The sequence below is a fragment of the Lichenostomus cassidix genome, chromosome 3 (genome assembly GCF_008360975.1).
Source record: "Lichenostomus cassidix isolate B80296 chromosome 3, HeHo_3.0, whole genome shotgun sequence".
Lineage (NCBI taxonomy): Eukaryota > Metazoa > Chordata > Aves > Passeriformes > Meliphagidae > Lichenostomus > Lichenostomus cassidix.
Window position 1 is genome coordinate 98,862,134 of NC_139483.1, and position 21,021 is coordinate 98,883,154.

At 41.0% G+C, this 21,021-nt stretch overlaps 1 protein-coding gene across 6 annotated transcripts in view; it reads left to right on the forward strand.

Annotated features, from left to right (window-relative positions):
* Window positions 1-21,021, forward strand: part of LPIN1 (lipin 1) — an 80,187-nt gene that overhangs the window by 31,680 nt on the left and 27,486 nt on the right. For 5 of the 6 annotated variants that reach the window (XM_085056873.1, XM_085056868.1, XM_085056870.1 and 2 more), the window contains 5 exons: window positions 9,872-10,072; window positions 11,377-11,472; window positions 12,944-13,281; window positions 13,642-13,761; window positions 19,408-19,537. In XM_085056873.1, coding sequence (XP_084912999.1) covers window positions 9,872-10,072; window positions 11,377-11,472; window positions 12,944-13,281; window positions 13,642-13,761; window positions 19,408-19,537 — 885 coding nt within the window. Of the gene's footprint in view, window positions 1-425; window positions 564-9,871; window positions 10,073-11,376; window positions 11,473-12,943; window positions 13,282-13,641; window positions 13,762-19,407; window positions 19,538-21,021 lie in introns of those variants that run through there. The other variant, XM_085056872.1, reaches the window with a different exon arrangement.

The window sequence follows — 21,021 nt, forward strand, 5'->3', positions numbered from 1 at the left end:
TTTTGCACATAGCACCACCCTCTCCTGAGTTCTGCAAACAGAATTCAAACAGGCCTGGAAGATTCCTTCACCAGTTCACTTCTAACACGGACATCCACTTCCCTTTTTAGCTGTGTAAGGCGCTCGCTGTGTAAAGTGAGGTTACAATACGGTTTACACGCAAGGAAACCACTCTCAGGGGGAAAAGCTTTATTTCACCGCATATATTTGAAGCGATAAAGTGTCTGATGCTTCAAGATGTGTTGCCGATGGCGATGAATGCATTGCTCTGGCAGCCCAAGCCTATCACAGACCTGCCTAGGGTCAGCCTAGGCTAAGCGATTCCGTCCCCACTCTCCGTTTTTCCCCTGTGGGAAGCTGACTCGCCCCGGCGGCGAGATCACCCCACACACCGCACCACCGCCCGGCCGGCCCGCCCCGCTGTGCCCCCGCCCGCCGCGCCGCGCCTCCCTCGGCTCCTCCTCCGGGGCGGCACGGCCGGACAGCAGCGGCCCGCAGCTCCCCGCGGCCGCGGCGCGCACTGGGGCGGCGAGCGGAGCTGCGGGAGGCGATCTGAGGCTGAGGTGGGTGCCGGGGCTCGGGCGGCTGCGGAGGGACGAGGGAGGCCCTTCCTCCTCCGGCTGCCCGCGGGCGGGGAAGGCAAGGCCGGGAGCCGCTGGACGCAGCGGGTCCGCCTGGCCTGGGCATCCTGGCAGGGCTCCGGGCGGATGCCCGCATCCCCTGCCCGCATCCCCTGCCCGCATCCCCTGCCCGCCTTTCCTTGCGGAGGCGCCTGGCCCTGGGCAGGGACAGCTGCGCCGGGGTTGCTGGGCAGTGCTTTGTGCACAGGATTGGAGGGAAGATGTGAGGCTTCCCGGGTGTCCCCTCGGAGGGAGGCACAGAGCGCGGTTTGGGGTCTCGGTTTGGGGTCTCGGTTTGGGGTCCGTCCCGGCTGTGTGAGCTGGTACGGCCAGTGCCCCTCTCTGCGCTGCTGCTGCTGCTGCTTTCCCCTTTGGCTCTAGGAATTTTGCTTCCCTTTGCTTGGCAGCTGCTGATGCAAATCGCTGCGTTATGCCCTGGCTTCTCTAATACTTTACCTTAGCTGAAATAATGACAGCTGTAACAGGACAGAGGGATTTAATGACGTAGCAGAGCCTGGCGAGTAGCAATGCAATGGCTACACTAAACTTTCAGATATTTTGTATTTCTTTTATGTTACCTCCCCAACAGTTACTATTTTTCTATTGTTTAGTATATCTCCTCTACCTTCAAGAAGCAAAACTAAAACCGAATGTGATTTGTGGGGAGGAGACAAAATACTGCAACATTGTTATCCCCGTCAAACAGAGGAATTGCGTAGAGGCAGTATCCCAGCTTTCATGTTGCAGACTATCTAGCAGATCATTTTTCTTTTCACATGTAAACTCATCAGCCTCGATAGGTCTTTTGACCTCTAATTTGGCTCCTAGTTTGGAGGGTGTTTTGGAATGGTTTATTTACTGGATAGCTTTATCTGTGTCTCTGCCCCTGCTCTCTTAGGAAGCAGATGCTGATAAATGCTTAGTGTCCATACATAAGGTTTTGTTGTCATCAGTGCAGAGTTAGAAGTTAGATAGATGAACTTCTGTTACAGTAAAATGAGCCTGCTTCCATGAAGAGAACTGGAGAAAAAGTGGGGAGACATTGAAGGAGATCAGATGTAAAACACTCAACATAATTACGTTATGATTTTAGGTATAAAGCCATGGAAATAGCTTCTAGTGGTTTTAGATACTTTCTGCTTATCTGATAGCTCCAGTTCACTAATGCAGATATAGGCTACCTGATAATATCTGCTTACCTGATGCAGCAGGGCCTGTTTGTGAGGGAGTTGGGCAAGTTTTATTCTTTGGCCTTTTTCCATACCTGAGCATGTGCAGATGTACTGATTTGTTTATCTGGGAACATATATACACACAGCTGTCATCAAAGCCAGTTGAAATACAGTAAAAACTTACTTTAAACTCTAAAAATGCAGAAAATACAGAGTCTAATGAACAAATTTGTTTTCCAATCCTGCTGAAAGAAAGCATGCAAAGTCACATGAGGTGTCATATAGAGTAGAACTACTTCTGTTTTTCTGCTCTTGATTTATGGTCCTTCACTGACACTGGAACAGTAGCACAGGGCAGCACAGTACATGACCTACCATATATTCTTCAGCTACTTCAAAAACTCTTGGTTTCAGGCATCAGTTTGTACTTTTCAATTTGTTGTAAAGTTTGAACCTATTTATGCAGAGTCAGTACAAAAGACTCTCAGTTCTTCTGTACATTTCCTCAAAGTGTCTCCATGAGGAGGGAAGCACTGTACAGTTGGGAAGCTGTACAGAGAGACCAAGGGAAATGTGGAAGGTCTCCCAATAAATCTCTGGGGAAGGAGGAGACAAGTCTTGAGGTATGATTTCAGGACTGCCTGAAATGTCAGCAGAGGTGTCCCTTGTACTATGCACCACTACTCCTAGTTTCTCTCTTTGGTTGGTAGTAGCAATTGGATGGGTATGTGGTGAGTCAAATCATCCCATTGATCTAGCTGGAAATTGTTTTTTTCTGGCTTTAGTGGCGTTACTTTTCAGTGCTGACACAAGGGCAAGATTTAGGAAAGTGAGGAATGTGCAGCTGGGAGGTTGGTGTGGGTGCTGTGGTTGTACACTTCAGCTGGCCTTGAACTGATTCTCCTGGACTCCTGGGTACCAGTTTGATACCCTGACTGTGGTGCTATGGGCCAGTTCTCCCTTTGTTTGAACATGGGGATTCATTGTAGGCAAGTTTTGAGTCTTTGGTTTGAATTTTTGGTTTTAGCTGCTCTCAAGAAAATATTCTATCCTTTACAGAGACTTCATGAAATATTGTGCCAAATAAAGTTTCAACTATTTGAAATATAGTGCAATATAAGAACCAGAGGAATAGTCAGCTCACAGTCAAAGTCCATGTCTGTAAGTGAGTGTGAGTGGTTGGGTTCTTGGGGGAACAGGCAGCTTGGAAGATAAGTTTGACATTTGATCCATTTGTCTCTCTGGCTGTTGTGGGAAGTCACAGTTTTTGGCACTGGCCTTGGCTAACTTGGAATAGAAGTCAAATAGTTTCTAATAGAATTAAGCCCAGAATAATCCCAACCCTAAAATGTTTCTGGAGATTTGACCAGCAGGAAGCACAATGCTTTTACTCTGGTGCAGAGCCAGCCACAAGCTGAATTTGCTTTCTGATGTGGGACACACAAGTGAACTGCACCTGTTTCCCAACTGACCAGATGTACTGTCTGATCACCTGCAGGAATGTGGTCTGTCCCATGCAGCTGTGACTATGGGGAAGGCTGGAACAAATGTGAGTTTAATCAGACTTGGACAGAGTTTGCCCTCCTATTTACAGAACAGCCAGAGTCACACTGCTCAGCCGAGTTCTCTGGAGTTTTCTCTCAGCAGCTTGTCCAAATCAGCTGCTTATGGCTCCCTTTCAGGTCATGTGTCCAGGTCTTCTTCCCCAGGAAAAAAGAATATGCAAGGAGAGGGCTTGTCTGTGTCTCACTCAGGTGATTTTGGCCTGCTGCAGTGGGATGTAGCCACAGTGGGATGTAGCCACAGTGGGATGTAGCCACAGTGGGATGTAGCCACAGTGGGAGACCCTGAATGAAACCAATGGGAATTATACACCTTCTGAGATAAAAGCCTCAGTAACTTGCCCAAAATTGTGTGGAATCTTGTGGGAAAGTAGAGATCTAAACTGAGGTCTCCTAAAATCCTGTGCAATGTCTTCACGGCTCCTCTGGAGAAAGCAAATCCAGGCTCTGATTTTGCTCTGAAAAACGCACAACTTTGGGGTTCTGCCTGGGCATTGACTCAGAAAAGTAGGCTGGGAATTCATGGCAGTGACCTTAGGCTGGATTGATGTAGGAACTCACAAACAGTTAAGGAAAAGGCTTTTCAGAGTTCTTAATGATTTTCAGTTTCCTACCTGAAATAGCTTAAAATACTAAGGGATTTGAATGTGATGATCACACAGCTTTAGTGTCTTTACAGTGTGTTGACAGCTTACCAATAAACAAAAGTACATATTTTAAAAATAATAGAATGATAGTTACTACGAACTTTTATAGTTAAAATGTCAACATTACTATGGTTGTTGGACCAGGTTTGGATGGACCAGGTATGTAAAATGGTCATAGTTTCAGCGACAGAAGCAGAGCTGCAGTGATGTATTTCAAATGAACACTGGCCCATCAATTTTTTGTCTTCCCTTCACCATTTCACAAGTTGTGTGGAAGCTCTTAGGAGGAAAGTTGATTTGTTTTGTGCTTATGCCTATCACTTCAGCCATGGATCAGGGTCTCATCATCACATTGTGTATTGAAAGTGTAACTGAAATATGTGTCTGTATTTTGGTTTTTTTTTGTTTGTTTGTGTTATTTTTACCATTGCTGCAAATCTTCCTCTCCTGGCCTACAAAGCGAGTGCACAGTCATAACCATAGAACCTAAGAAAAGGGGCTGAAAGGGACCTGAATTTTGCCAATGCTCCTTCTTGCTGACTGGACCAGCACCATCTATTCTATAAAGCTCTCTTAACCTTTAAAAGAAGGTGACTGCTTCTAAACTGGCCATGGGAGTAGTGCCCAGTCCATCTCAGTTCATTAGCTGTGCCTTGGAATTGCTGGGAGAGTGCTTATTGGCCTCTGCCTAAAAGGTACCAGAAGCAGATTTTGAAATTTAAGTAGATTCAGTAGAGATGTCCAGATTATAGTGGTCAGGTCTGTGATGGGATACGGGTTGATTTACTGCTTTGGACACAGGACAGCAACAGTGTCTTTCCCAAAGATTACAGTTTGCTGTTCTTGAACCAATCCCAGCAGGTGTTTGTCCTGTTCAGACTTTTCTGCATTGGAAATTTCATGTCTTCCAGAGAAGTGTGTTCCACTTTTTAATTACCCTTACAGCATGCTACCTAAATCAACTGTCTATGTTCAGAGCATGTTGAATAGCACTTTCATCCCTTAGTAATTTGGATATGTGTGGATATCTAATCTATTATTCATTACATTGTGGTACCTGATGAGACCCTGGGTATTGCAAAAGGAAAAAAAAAAACCTTTAGTTTCTACGATTTTATGTATCTTATTTTGAAAAATGCAGTAAAGAAAGATGGAATGGCATGGGGAAGAGTTGAGCTGTAAAAAAACCCCCAAATCCAAACAACCAAAACTGTGCCACGAGGAGTACAATTCTGTCTTTTCCAGGGGAATTAGGACATAGCCTGCTGTACCTGTATGAAACAAATGGGTTATCTAGATGACAGTGTGTTTGATCTTACTGTGGCATCCAGCAGAGTGGGACTTCAAAGAATTAATTTTGTTAGGTTGGTCTTTGTTAAGTGAATAAATGGGTTAAATGATAAGGGAGATCACCTAGCTATTTATTTTTTACTTACTTTTCCGCATGATGATACATGCTGAGAAATGGCTGCTGTCTTTAACAATCAAAAGAGTTGGAAATTTTCTAGGCCTTCCGGAAGGTGATGCTAGTTAAATTTACATTAAAAATTATACTAGAAAATACTTTTAATTTTATAATAAATGCAAAATATAGAGCTGTGAAATATCTTCTGGCAAAGAACGAAACTCAAACCATTTGAAAATCCTGACGGAGGCAGTACAGACTGTTCTCTCTTGCAAGCTTAGATCAAAGGATTCTGAATTTTCCCAGCAGGAAAAAATACTCTGTGCTATGGCCACTAGCATGGTATGAGAACAAGTATTTTGCTAAATTGAGTTTAATTAACAGGCAGGCACTGGGGGTTTAACCCATGACGTAAACTCAGGTTTACTGCTGAAGTTGCTGCTGCCTGGTCAGTAAGTGAAAGATTTCTTGGAGTGGCCAGAGTGAAGTGTTGCTCCAAAACCACATCCAGTCCCTCTGGGGTTTGAGGAATGTTGGTTTCCTGGAGTGCTGACATAGCATGGACTGACTTTAGGTTCAGAGTACAAACTTAAAAACCTCAGACTCCAAACAATCTCAGCTTTGGTTGGCATCTATAAAAGGTAGAATAGAGTGCCTACAATGATCAGAGTCTCATTTCTGAACTCTCCCCCAGAGTCTCATTTCTGAACTCTCCCCCATTTTATCTACAGCATCTTTTGTTCCTTGCATTTGAAATATAGACCCATTTTTGTCAGTTTTTTGGTGAAGGGGGGTTTATGTGATTCATCTCCCAGTCTGTTTTTTCATTGTGCAATGACTGGTGTACATAGTGGGTTCAGCCCAGCTTGGGAGGAGTGCCCATCACCAGTTGGATGGGGCACTTTTTAAGGGATATGAGATTTTTACTGTATGGAAACAAACTGTGCTGTGCTGTTTGGCCTCAGAGCTTGAGGATGGTGGCCAACTTTTCTAATTTGTGGGTATAAAAATAATCTCTGTGTCCAAAGACAGGGCAGGCAGTATAGCTTAGATTTGTTGTGAGCAAGAATAGTTGCAAAATACTCCCTTTAGGATTTTAGGAGCCCAGCTGGCGTAACTTGTTAGGAGGATATGTGAGTCCTCATATTTGGATTGTCTGCCCATAACTCTCCCAAGCAGTGGGATGTATATACTGTCCCAGCAGCTCCTTCTTCCACCAAGGAAGGTGCGACTGTTTTGCACTTAAATTTTTTTTTACTTCAGCAGACCAAATATTAACTGGGGTGGACTATACTGTGTAATTTTGAGGCTAATTGTAGCTGTCTCAACATTTAATTTAGCTCAATAAGAAATATATTTCTTTTTGTGCTTGAGGTTGGAAAAATTGACAGTAAAAACGGAAGTATTTTTCCACAGCAAAGGGGTAATTTTAAAAGTTTGCTTACAGCTGTCACCCTGGAGGCTCACTTCTGAACTTAGATTTGTGCCTGCGTCACACCAACTTTTTAAAGAGTTTAGATGGTGGCCAGCAAAATATTTAGAGGGCTAAGAGCTTATGACTTAAAAGGAGAGACTGAGAAAACTAGTTTTATTTAGTTTTCAGAGTATTCAGTTACTTTCTGGGGGTATAGAGGAAGCAGCTGGGATATTAGAAGTGAGCAGCGGTAGGACAGGGGGCAATGGCACAAGCTGCAACAAGGGAAATTCAGAGTAGGTACGCTGAAGCAAATTTTCACTGTGAGGACAGGGAAAAATAGTAACAGGAGAGCAGGAAGGCTGAGAAATCTCCATCTTTGAAGATACTGAGAACTCTGCAGGACCAAGGTTGTGGTCAACCTTGTCCGAGCTGTCCCTCCTTTGGGCAGACCTTTGAACCAGGTGACCTTTAGAGGTCTGCTCCAACCTGTTGTTCTGTGACACAGCATAGGGTGCGGCTTGAGTTGCAAGTGCTGTTCCTATGAAACAGCTTGCCACTAGATTTGCATTCAGGAAGGCAGTGTTTCCAGTGTATAATAGGAGCCCAGAAGTGCTGATACCAGTTCAGTGCTGGAGAAAGGAATATAATTGCAATGAAGTTTTGTGTGCTGTTTTTTCAGAAGTTGACACTTTCTGGATGCCTGAATTCAGGGCTGTGCAGAAAGGCTTCTCCAAACACTATTTAGGGATTATTCTTCCATTAGTTAACATCTGTCCTGGTTTTGGCTGAGATAGAGGTTTCTTCCTAGTAGCTGGTAAAGTGCTGTGTTTGGGATTTAGGATGAGAATAACGGTAACATGCTGCTGGTTTAGGTGTTGCTGAGCAGTGCTTACATTATGTCAAGGATGTTTCATTGTCTTATTCCCTGCCAGTGGCAGGGCTAGAGGGCCATAAGAAGTTGTGAGGACACATAGCCAGGGCAGCTGATCCCAGCTGGCCAAAGTGATGTTTCGTACCACAGACCATCATGCTCAGAATATAAGCTGAGGGGGAAACTGGCCATGGGTTGCTGCTTGTGAAATGGTTGGGCATTGGTTGGTGAGTGGTGAGCTATTGCATTGGGCATCACTTGTTTTGTATGTTGAAATTGTTTTATTATTCCTATTATCAAAATTTATTATTATAAATTATTATTATAATAAATTTATTAGTATAATTATTGTTGCTTTCTTCTCTTTCTGTCCCATTAAACTGTATTTATTTGAGCCCATAAAGTTTATTGCTTTCACTTTTCTGGTTCTCTCACCCATCCTATATAGGATAGGGAGTTGGTTGTGAGTGAGTGACTGTGTGGTGCCTCGTTGCTGTCTGGGGTTAAACCATGACAGTGTCTTGTATACTAAATACTTTGAAAATCAAACAGATTTTTTTCTAAGTTAGTGCCTAGTTTTACTCTTAGTCTTTTCGTGATTCAGCTCTCCACCTGTCAGGTGGGGAAACCATCATTGCTTTTCAGGGACAGGGTAGTGATGACAATTATAAATCTTCCTTCAGAGCACGGTTTGTGTCCTGACCCATGTATTGCAATAGAAAGAGAGAAGAAAGCAAAGCATCAGTCCATGCAATATGGAGGGACTTTTGAAAAAAAATTATGGGTGAACATTAGTTAATTAGAACAGCACTACATGGAAGAAATCTGTCTTAATTATAACATTTCCTGACTTTCTGATGTTTTACTGTAATGCTTTCATGGTATTCTTTAAATAGTTTTTTGTTTATAAGTGTAAATCACAGTTAAAATTTGGACCCATTTTTACAGCATCTCATACATCTTTTTGTTGTTCATGAGAGAGCACAGCTGAAAGAGTCTGTTGTAGCAGATGATGCTGCTGTGCAGTGACTGTCTCAGGCTCTGAGCTCAGTTCTGTTCTCATCACCATCAATGGGAGTTTTAGCATTGCCTCCCCTCCAACTGTCTTTTATTGATGTCCAGGTGGTGTAGTACAGCCTAGCAAGGAACTGGTATGTGAGTCTTATGCTCTATACTGAGTACACAAGGACTTTGCTGAAACCAGTATCTTGGAATCTGCAAGAGATGCTGGAAAAATAGTGAAAACAACAGACACTGGAAGTCTTTAAAATCTATATTGTTCAGGAAGGTATCTGCTTAAATTCACTCATCTTTTCAGAGCCACTAAAAGACCTTTTTATCGTTTAAGTATGTCTAAATATGCATGCTGTGCTTTCTGGGGGACTAAATGTATTAAACAGGATGTGTATTAATGGTTTAGAAGCAGGAAACTAAATGCTAAATACTAAATAAATCCAGGAGCAGGAGAAATAAAGCAAATCACTTAAACCATCAACGTATGTCTAATTTTTAATAAAATTGCAGATACTCTTTGAAAAGGTTGTTGGAAACAAGAACAGTAAAGTTGCATTAGGAAACAATGTTTGAATGCTCTGGATTGAAGGTTGTTTGTCCACCCTTAATGCATATCTATTGTCTGAATGCATTATAATAACCTCTTAATGGCAGAAATCCCAGTGAAATGGGAAAATAGTCTTTGCCTTTAGTGTGGTGTAAAATCAGATATGCTTAAAGCTGTTCACTTTCCCTGCCCATAAAAGCCTGTGGAAATACACAAGAAAAGTATATGTGGTGTTGAGGGCACAATAAATGATAGAAGGAGATGTTATTCTGGAAGTAATGCTTTTCTCTTTAGAGATAGTTGGAGACATTTATGAGCTTCAGAGTCTAAAAGTCTTACAGTGGTTTTGAATGCAACTGATTTTAATGAACTTTTGAAAGTTGTTACAATTCTCTGACTTATAAGGTTCCTTTTGCTTTTTTTTTTTTTTTTTTGTCTTTTAATAGCTGTCTATAAACATGCTGTAAATAAATTAGGTGGGAAATCCTGACTTTATGCAAAACTGTTAATTTGTGAAACAGGATAATATCCCACTGCTGGATTCTTCATCTCTCAAATGTCTCTAAAATACAAAGCAGGGATCAAAATCCAGTTTGTTCCACCTTTTGCCTTCCAGGTCCAAACCATGAATTACGTTGGACAGTTAGCAGGGCAAGTGTTTGTAACTGTGAAGGAGCTCTATAAGGGCCTAAACCCAGCCACACTGTCAGGATGTATCGATATAATCGTTGTGCGTCAGCCAGATGGAAATCTTCAGTGTTCCCCTTTCCATGTTCGCTTCGGGAAAATGGGAGTTCTGCGTTCCAGGGAGAAAGTGGTAAGAAAATCTGACAATTTTTATGTGTTCTGTCTTGTGAGTTAACTCTAATAACATGGAAGTTACTGAATGTTCTGTGGTCTGCTAGTCAAGGTTTTCTTTAGACACCCTTTATAAAGAACCTGAATTAAGGCAAGCTTCAGTTAAAATGGTTGTTACTGATTCTTGCATTTCAGAGCATAATTTGTAAGATGTTGACTATAATAAAAAACAAAACTAGACATGAAATTTGTTACATTTATATTCAATAAAGCAAAATTTTGAATGTGCTTATTTGAGCCTTTTCTAGATTTCATTAGTGACTCTATTAAAACCCTTTCTTTGACATGTTCAATGATAATTCCAAAAAGGGAGGTATTAGGGAAGTAATATTTTCAGGTAATAGAACCTTGAGGTTAATTGAAGGTAGAAAAACCAGTGAGGACCTTGAAATAAATAACCAGGCTGAGTGATCTGGGAGTGTATCAGATGTGAAATTACCAGTGTGACAGATGATTTTAGGAAGTAATTTGTAACTACTTATAGTCTAGGCTCTAAAGTGGCTAGAATTTTCAGCAGAAAGATCCTAAATTCAGCCTGGACATTGTTCAATTCCTACTTAGATCAGAAAGAAATTCCAATATTTACGATAGGTAAAAGTTGAAAAATATTACTGTGCCAATGGTGTGCTGTGTCCTGAAATATAACATAAACGTAGACTTGTGCAAGTCTTCAAAAAATTTTCAGTGAAAATGGAGTTGGTGGCAAGCATGGGTGTCAACAAAGAGAGAAGATCCTCCTGAGAAGAAGTGGAGATAATTAGGGCTGTACAGTGATAAGATGAATGTGTGGAAGAAACAGGAATGTAAAATTATTTTTGTTATTTGTATTTCTCATAGTGTGAAGAAAAGTCTCTTTAATGAGTTTTGAAAGACAACATTTTAAGAATTTGCATTTGGAAGTACTTCTTGCACAATTCAAAAATAGGCTATGAGTTAAAAGAGCAACTGTACTTGTGTGGCAAGTGAAGCATGCAGAATTATATTTAAAAAGGTTCAGGACCTTATGTAATGACTATAAACCTTTCTGAGTAGAGGAGCAAGATATCAATGAGGTGAATGAGTGAGAAAAACATTTTTATAATTGATTGCCTTGTGAAGGGGTACTGGAAAGAAACAGAAGGTCACTATTTTGTGTTTATTATAAGGTTTCCTACACTTCCCTGAGAAGCATTTGCCCAATGCCAGCAGCAGGACAGCTGAACAGGAACTGTGTACCTAAAATAACTTTTCTTTTCATATGAGAATATATTTATTTCCTTCCAGGTTGACATAGAAATTAATGGAGAGGCTGTAGATTTGCACATGAAACTAGGAGACAATGGGGAGGCCTTTTTTGTGCAGGAGATGGATAATGATCAGGTAAGAGCCAAAACTACTTTTAATTAATTTAAAATCCGTCTTCAGAGTCAGTTTTGAGTTTAGGAATCATGTTGAGAAAATATACTTTTACCCATTTGATGGTTTTGAATGTTTCTGGACAATTTTCTGCTATGGAAATTTAATGCTATGGTGGTACTTTGGTTTTTTTTTTTTTTTGATTTGCTGAGATTTGGAAAAGCTAAAGGTGATCACGTAAGTGAGAAAGAAATCACATGCATGCCAGTGTGTGAACAGAAATGGCATATACAGAGTTCACATGCTTCAAAGTTGTGTGCAAGAGGTTAATGTCCAGGGGCCTGTTTTTTGCAGAAATCTTTAATTTGAACATATGCACCAGACTGCCAGTAAAAGTGCACATGCTCTGTAAACATCTGTGCACACATTGATTCTAGTGCCCCCATAAATGTGATCTCACAACTATTATTCATGTGGAGCTGTGGCTAGCACAGGCTTTTCCCATGAGAATTCTTCTTGTGTTTTATAAATAAAGATAAAGTTTGGATGTTATTGGAACGGTGTCCCAGAATTTGGACGGTGCAGGCCTGGCCAATCAGGCCTGGGGGAAGGCTTCTGACCGACCAATCTGGGTGACTTTTGAAAACTCTATATATATGATGAAATCAAAACAATAAAGGTCATTCCTTCTTGCCACTGAGAACTGGTGCCTTCATTACTCTGCTAGCTGCTCAACTGTGACATGGAGCTATATTTAAATGAAAATGTCTGCTGTTGAGCTGTAGTTAAATACTAGTCCAAATAAGTTATGGTTGCACTAACTTTGAGTAGTCCACACGTAATGTAAGGTAAGAAAATTTTTGCAGGCATTTCTCTTCAGATATCCCCAATAATTTTTGTCACTGTGCAGAGTAGGATGAGTTTTTAAATTCCTGTGTTGAGTATGATATTACTAGTTACAGGTGACAGCTTTGTGAATGTGCATATCTGTATCTTTATGTGTGCTAGCAGTTATTTGGTGACTGAAAACTGCTGGAAATACTTCCATGAATGTCTAGAGATGTCTGTATATGATTGAATAGCAGGGTGTTTGTGTGACCTAGTTATAAACCACTGACCTATCTGACTACTGTCTGTCATCTCTGTTGTGAAGGGGAATTGGATCTTACAAAATGTTCAGGTTCTAAACTAAGATTTTGTTTCTGCTCTGTATCTTACATGAGGCGGACAGAGACTTATGCCATAAACTGGCCAATATTAGATGCTCAGAGGATGCTCTGTATTGAGAGTATTGTCCCTCATTTGTCTAAGGAGATGCAGCTATGGAAAAATTTCCATATGCCATGGGAGCATAATGAGCATCCAGCTGTCTAATCTTTGTTACTTTTCTGAGGAGTAAATAACTTAGATTTTGGTAATTGTGCATAGGTCTTAGAACCAGCTGTATGACTGGTGAAAGAACCATGTTTCATGGTTTGAATTTTTTATTTTTCAGGAGGTAATTCCTTATCATCTCTCCACATCTCCCATTCTGTCTGAGGGGACTGCTTTAATGGAATCCCAGCTGAAGAGGAATTCCATAGACAGGATACGAAACCTGGACACCAATGCATCCTCACAAGTCCCGCCCCAAGCCCTTGGATCCCAGCCTTCTACTGAAACATCTCCAGTCTCTAGCTCTGTGAAAAAAAGGAGGAAGAAGAGGAGGAAGTCAACTCATAAAATAGACAGCTTAAAAAGAGAAGACACACATGGAGACACGTCAGAAGATGAAGACATGTTTCCCATAGAGATTAGCTCAGAGGAAGAAAAAGAGCCATTGGACAATTCAAGGTATCGCAGCAAAATTAAGATACATAATGGAACCCTGGTTCACTGTTCCAGTCCATGCCTTCTAGCATTAATTTCTAAGTCAGAATATATGGTTGATGAAGGTGTTACTTTAAGAATAAAGCTTTAGGGACTTGCTATTGGGAATGTTGGTAATTAAAGTAATGAAAATTACATTGAAAGCATAAAAAGAATTCTCTGCGATGTTACAAACTAGATGGTTTGAATCAGGTAACATTTATCTATTTCCTTTTAGTTCAGGTTATACTAATTCTTCTCTGCAATAGGGTTTTTTATCTGATGTATATGACAATTCAGTAATTAAGTATGTTTTTAAAATGTCACTTCTTTCACCTTGTTTAGGATCCCTATTCCAGATGTGTTTGTTGATGATGTATCTGACATAAAGGCTCCTGCAGTTTCTGTGCTTTCTCAGTCTGCACCTTACCCTCATTCAGATGGAGAATGGTCACCTCTTCAAAGGTACTTTTTCTGATAGTACAGTTCTAGATAGTACCCTAATTTTAGTTTTCCCATTAGTGTCTTCTATGCCAGTGCTATATGAAGTCTTACTAAAGGTTTTGATATCAAACATGGTCACTGACCATTATTAGATGAATGCTTTCTATATTTGCAATAAGATAGTGTTCCAAAACATCAGCGTGGCTTTGTCCTTGATGCAACAAAAGCATACATACAAATGCAGGTCCACAAATTCTGAAGAATGCTTTTATCTATTAATGCCACTGTTTGCATATGAATACTGTAGACAGCATGAATGTTTTGCGAAATTTGAATATTTCTCTGAAGTCCTTACACACCCTGTAAGGACTTCAGTAAATGTAGGTCTATAAGTCTTCAGTACTTTGAGTGCAATCCTTTTAAGAATTTGCCAGATTGGAGTTGATATATAAAATAAGATTTTTTTTTTTAATGATTAAGAATATGAGCTTTTCATGTCACTTTTAATATAGACATGAAAAATGTACTGTATGAAAAGAACACATACAGGAATTTGCTTACTTTTTTCTGTATGTGTATTTGTGTGCACGTGTATACGTTTCATGTCAAAACAGAGCAGTTTGAATTGGACCTCCCTTCTTTTGTCTGTCAAAAAGGGACAACTTTCTGCCTCATGTGCATGGCACTGTGATTGCAGTTAGATCTGTGTGTGTGTGCCCCCATGCACGTGTGCTCCATGTCCTCCATGCAGACTGCTGGAGTGCAGCAATATTCACAAGACCTTATCCTAAGAAGTCTAATCTCAATGTCCTGCCTCTGTAGTTGAGGGGCAGAGGAAGGGAGTGTGAGGAGATTATTTCAGGGCAAGGGCTAAATTTAAATGTTTTGAATTGCATTCTGGAAGAAACTTTCTCTACTGCCTGTAAAGCTTAATGTGATTAGCTTCACCAGGCTGCTGATAGCATTTGTCAATACCCTGCCCTTTCCATGGCTTTTGGAACTGTATGTTCTGTTTGTTTCCTGATTGCAGTATCCTGGATTTTGAAAACTCCTGATGTAAATTCAGCATTTGTGTAACTAATGCACAAAGAGTTTAAATTAATCAGCACTTGTGAATAATGACACCCTGTCTTTCTTTCTCCCAACATGCTCTGCTGCCCAGTAAGGCTATAGGTTGTACAGGGCAAACCTCTCTCCTTACTGTTCCAGCAGATGGAGGCCTATCTTACTCTTGTCCTCAACAATCTTCTCACTTTTCTCTTCCAGACAGGTAGAACAGTTGTCCTTCCTCTTTTCTGTACTGCTTTTTAATCCTTTTAATACATCAGTACACTATTAACATGTCAAGACTATGTTAAATTCAACAAAATTATCACTGTATTTATTGCTAGCCCACTTTGGAAGTGACATTGGAGTTCCTCTGCTTGCTTCTATGTGGGCATTGAGTAGAGATACAATACCTTGATGAATCATCCATTGAAAAAGGATGGCTGATACAAAATCAGGTCAGCGAGAGCCTGGGTTAAAAATCAAGTTCATTAAGATGATAAAATCCCCCAAAAGTAAGAACTTAGCTAGTGAATTCATTCCTCTGAAGACTGACATTTCCACATAGCTTTTTACAATCAGTATATATTTTGATGACATTTTTACCCCATGGTTTTCCTGAGTTGTTTGCTTGTGCATGGACTGCTGAAATAAAAGCAAAACAAAAGCCTTGGAGATTATGTGAGCAGTAAGAAATGCAGATCTTGTAATTGGAGGGGCCCAGTGCCAAAAGAAGACTTCTCTTCCTTTCTTCCGTGGTTTGGAGGGGGAAAGACTTTCTGTATGTTGGATTGCATTGGAGGATAACCTTGCAGGGTAAAGATGACACAGCAGATTAGGGATCTTGGTTAAGGATTAGGACACTAAGGCTTTGCTGTACTGTAGGATTCCTCTTTTCTACAGAGCTAAAAGTGGACATAGACACATTTGTGTTATCTTAAATTCAAGAAGTCTAAAGATTCTGCAGTCAAGCTCTTTCACTCCATTAAGTCAGTGCAGAGAGGTGACAGCAATGGAGTTAAAAAATTTAAAGTAGTAGAATATGACCTCTACAATTCTCCATTAATGCTGGAAAAGCTTGGAATAATAAATCAGGCTTAATTGCTCATTGCTTATATCAACATAGTTGGCATACTAGTGCCTAAGCCTGTATCAAAACTGATAATTTTGAGGTTTTGCCAGCTTCTGGGTCGGCTCTCTTTAACCTGACAATGTTGCAGCACCAAGTCAAAGTGAGATTCTGGGATACTCAAAGCTGTTCTCCTTTGCATGTTCTCATTGCAAGGAAGGGCAGGAACACAGGTTGGGATGGAGCAGTGATGTGCTCTGCATGGCTCCATGAGCTTTGCTCTGGAGTTCACCTGTCTTACACTCTAGATAGACAGCTAAAGTGCTGTAGCAACTTGTCTGAGTGAGGCTCTGTGTTTGCAGCTGTTGAAATAAGAAATGCTTGGTGTGTCTTTCAGCAATTTTTTCCCTCTATATGAAATAAGGAATGCTATTATGGCCACCTAAGAGGAAGGTCAGAGGCTCTAAGTCATTGCTGTGACATGTGCATGACATAGGCTGCTTTCCTTCTGATTATCTTTTCACAGGTATTTTCTGTGTACACACGAGACAGAACTTTTTCTCAGGTTACACTGCTGCTTCCTCAGGGATCTCTTTGCTTCCAGTGGAGAACAATGCAAAGATCATTGTGGTGTTTTATTGCAGAACTGCCAACTACAGGCCAAGTTGCTTCTTCTTTGACATTGGATTAGATCAAGTGCAATCATAGCTGTCAAGGAATACATAGGACTGTGACACAAATATTCAGCATCTACGGGATGTGAATCAGAGATGCTGATCTAAATGACTGAACTGAAGTTTCCCTTCCTTCTTGTGCACTGTTGACAGGATGGGTGGCTCTGGTTTGATCTGCAGTATCTCAGCAATCTGTGCAAGGCAAGGAAATTTCAGCTGGGCTGAGTCAGTGCATAACTTAAGGACACAGGAATTGCAAGACACAGTTCAGCCTGAGGCAAACCCAGGTCATTGGGCAGCCTTTTGCAGCAAGAACCTTCACAGAGCAGAACTCTGCCTGCTTTAACACACACACATATTCAAGTGCCATATTTCCGGTACATTCATTGTGTCTCTGAGAATATAAATCACGGTGCTGAGTAACAGCTCTTCCCCTGTCAGCTGTGTGCACAAATTAACTGTATTTTCAGGGCAAATTATGGAGAAGACCAGGTTCCCCTCCATTCCAAATTGGTTTTCCTACTGCAAAATGCAGAGGTTCTACCCAAACTGAAGCAATACATCTATTCTCTCAGGTTGTCTGAGTAAGTGAACTTGGGCTGAAAAAGGCCAGATTGGAGATTTTTCTAAGTAAACAATAGGTGTCTTGAAGGTTAAAATGTTTGTAGTGCACAGGTTAAGTAAGATATGAAATGACAAGGCTTTTTTCAACCTAGATGGTTTAGGCTTAAAGCAGCAGAAGGAGCATTATTGCCTGCTGAGATTTTCTGAAGTGCTCAAGCTCCTGATTTCCAAGATTTCAATGGATGGAAAAGTATAAAGCCTATAAGTATGGAAAATACTGCAAATCCTACAAACTGTTTAGTGGGAGATTTAGAAGTTGCTGAAAAACCCACCAGGCATTTCTTGAATCCTTAGAACTTGAAAATACTTTAAAAATGGCATTGTATTGATTCTTTTATCTGTCAAATTGTGGGTTATATCCTAAGGACTGATAAAAATTTGAAATTCTTAGGCCCTAAAATTATGGCTTATAAATTTTATAGTTTAATTAGGTAACATAAGTATCTGTAGCTAAAAAGTCCTAGTGTTTGTCCATATTCCAAGTGTATATTATTGCATAGATGAAAACAGTGAATGATGTAGATAATTAGGTTGCTGTTATTTCAGATTTGAATGTGAGGTAATTATTTTCCTGTGATCAGTGAATTCCCTACCAGCTGGCTCTACAGAATATTGGAAAAGGGAAGCTTAAGAGTACCTTTCAGTACCTAAAAGGGAGAGGGACTTTTCCAAGGGCAGGTAGTGACAGGACGAGGAGTAATGGCTTTGAACTGAAAGCTTGGACTTTGGGCAAGAAATTCGTCACTGTGAGGCTGTTGAGGCACTAGAACAGGTTTCCATGAAAATCTGTGGATGCCCCATCCCTGGAAGTGTTCAAGGCCAGGCTGGATGGGGCACTGAGGGACCTGGTCTTATGACAGGGTGGTTGGACTAGATAATCTCTAAGGTCTGTTCCAACCCAAACCATTCTATGATTCTACCTTTACAGATACTCTTCATGTTTGAGTTATTCTTTATCTTTTTCTGAATAAACTGAATATCCAAACCAGTTTTGTTCTTTCACAGAACTATAGAATCACTACATGGTTTAGGTTGGAAGGGACCTTGATGATTATCTTGTTCCAACTCCCCTGCTATGAGCAGGGGCACCTTCCACTAGACCAGGTTGTTTAGAGCCCCATCCAGTTTGGTCTTCAGGGGTGGGGAGTCTACAACTTCTCTGGACAACCTGTGCCAGTTCCTCACCACCTTCACAGCTCTTTGTCCACAAACACCCTCAAATAATTCTTCCCAGGGCTGCTCTCAGTCCATTCTCTGCTCAGCCGGTATAATAGCATTGGCTCGACTCAGGCACAGCACGATGCACTTGACTTTGTTGAACTTCACTGGGTTAGGCACTTCATGACATGGAAGCCTTTTGTGTTTGAGAATAAAGGTAACTTGGTTTGGACCTTTGATTTAGGAATGTTGTAGATTCTTTTGTTGCTTTTAGTTTTTAATTCAGGATTGGATGAATATACCAAGACAGGTTATGGCTCATGTAAAAAATGCAGGCTTTGTTCAGGAGGTTCTGGGGGAAATTCTATGACCTGTGTTATGCAGAAAGGCAGAGCAGATAATCTGAATTTTTCCTTCTGTCCTTGAAATCAGTGATTCATTATTTATAAATGACTGAGTTGACATCACGTTCTTGACTTCACCACATTAAAAATATGCTACTAGCTGATCATTTACTAATTAAGTATTTATTATCAAGTAATCATCAAAATAAACAGTTAAATATGTTTGAACTGAAAGGTCTCAAATTTTTTGTGTAGCTCTCCTGCTGTTTTCCTTATAAACATTCATCCAGTGGTAGAACTGAACAAGTTAGAAAGGAGTTGATGGGATTCCTGAGATTAAATTATTACTTAGGATGAGGTAACTTGTTAATGCAAGTGAGCTTTGCATATGCTATAACAATACTAACATCTGTTCATCTGCTGCTGCTGGTACCATGTCCATTCTTTTTTCCACACAGAAAACCAAAAATTCTCCTGAAACATTCAGGTGCACTGTTCTTGTTCAATCTCTTTCAGCTTTTCAAATCCTACTTCTCTGACAGCACTTACTGAAAAAGGGATGAGACCTCTGAATGCCAGCGTAAGAGGATCCTGAACTGTTTAAACCATTTTTCTATGTTTTCATACTTTCAGTTGGCCCTCGATTATTTCAGTTTTCAGTTCTTTGTGTTGGTGGATATCAGTTTGGAAAGTGCTTAGTGCATTGTGGTTACCTTTGCTTTTGTAACATTTTTTGCTTGTTTTGCTTTAGCCAATCAGATTCACGTCCTCCTACTCCTCAAAGTGACTCAGAATTAGTCAGTAAACCTACGGACAGAAGTGGACTGAAGGATAATCCCCACATGCACTGGGCATGGGGAGAGCTACCCCAGGCTGCAAAGGTATCCAACAATGGTTCTTTAATTCCTGCTAACATCTATTGTGCTTTAATAGGGCATGTGTGCTTAGAAATGGATCCTGGTTTTACATAAAATTACAGTGTTTTATGTAAAAGAATTTAATCTGGCTCTGTAGGAGGTATAGGAAAGTACCTTATGGTATGGATATTCTCAACACTGATGATATACAGTAGAAAATGAAGTACCTGAGACCCAGTGTTGTAACAGTTAGAAACTTAAAAAACAGAAAATATCAAACCCAGTGTCCCTTGGTAAATTATTGAAATTTGTAAATGGTCTCAGATGGAAATTAGGTGCTTGGTGTTAGCAGTATGATTCACAAAAATTAAAATTGGTTGCTTGAGTACAAAAGCATCCAGAGACGCCTGCAGTTCTGTATCTCTGGATGTGCAGGTATGCTGTTCTCTTGGCTGAGAGGACTGGCTTGGTGCCTGACTCCTCCTGGAGCCATTTGTCCCAGTTAGGTGTGGGATCTGCAGCATGCCAGCAGCATTGTCTCCAGTGCTGCACAGAAACTGTGGACAGCTGCCCACACTGCAGGTTGGTCAGGTGCTGGCTGGCTCCTTGTGACAGCTCCTGTGGAGTCAGCATTCACACAAGAAAGGGGAGGCTTAGGGTTTACACCTGCACCAGGATATGGGAAATGAAGGTCAGGTTTCAGTGGAATACTGTGACTGTGGGGGCTGGGATGGTGCAGAGTTTGGCACCATCTGAAAGGATGGCTTCTCTGCAGAATGGACTGCAGGAGAGATGGGCTAACACCCAGTATAAAGAGGAAAAATTCCTGCTTTGGAGGGCAGGGAAGTGGGTATTCTGTTCAGAAAGAAGATTTCTGTGTTCTGGTGATGGCATCAGAATTATAATGGCACTATTGTAATTTATCTTTAATTGACTGCTGGTAGTTAGTGAAAAAAGGAGGCATGGGAATTCACAATTTGTAATTTCTTCAGAGGAGCTCTGGCCTCTTCTTTAATATGCCAGTGGTCAGCGCTCTGATCACCTTTGCACTATTCACCTCCTTGTATGTTTTACAAGAAAATTGGGAGCTACATTCTCAAAGAGAACTGGTTTGAGTGCACAGGTCCATGCAGGAGTTTCAAATTGGCATTTGCAGTCTAGAATGGAGGGTTTCCTCTGAGGAGATTTAGGCATATCTTTTTTATACCAGTCAACACACCCTGGTGTGTATTGCAGATCTTACTCCCAGAGGTTTTTCTCTCTGCAGTCTGTGTCCCTAGCCAAGCTTTCTGAGGTGATCTAGCCATTCCTGAACTGGGAGTTATACTTTGGATGCTGTTGAACTTCATGTAAGAGTTGTTTGTTGGCTATGACATGAAGGTTATAGCAGCTGTGCAGCTGTTACTGTAGTTCAGCTCCACTCTGTCCCTCTGTAAGAGCACTCCCTGTCCCACACTCAGAGATCTGGAATTGTTCCTGTAAAGTGATTTAAAATTGAAATCTAGGGT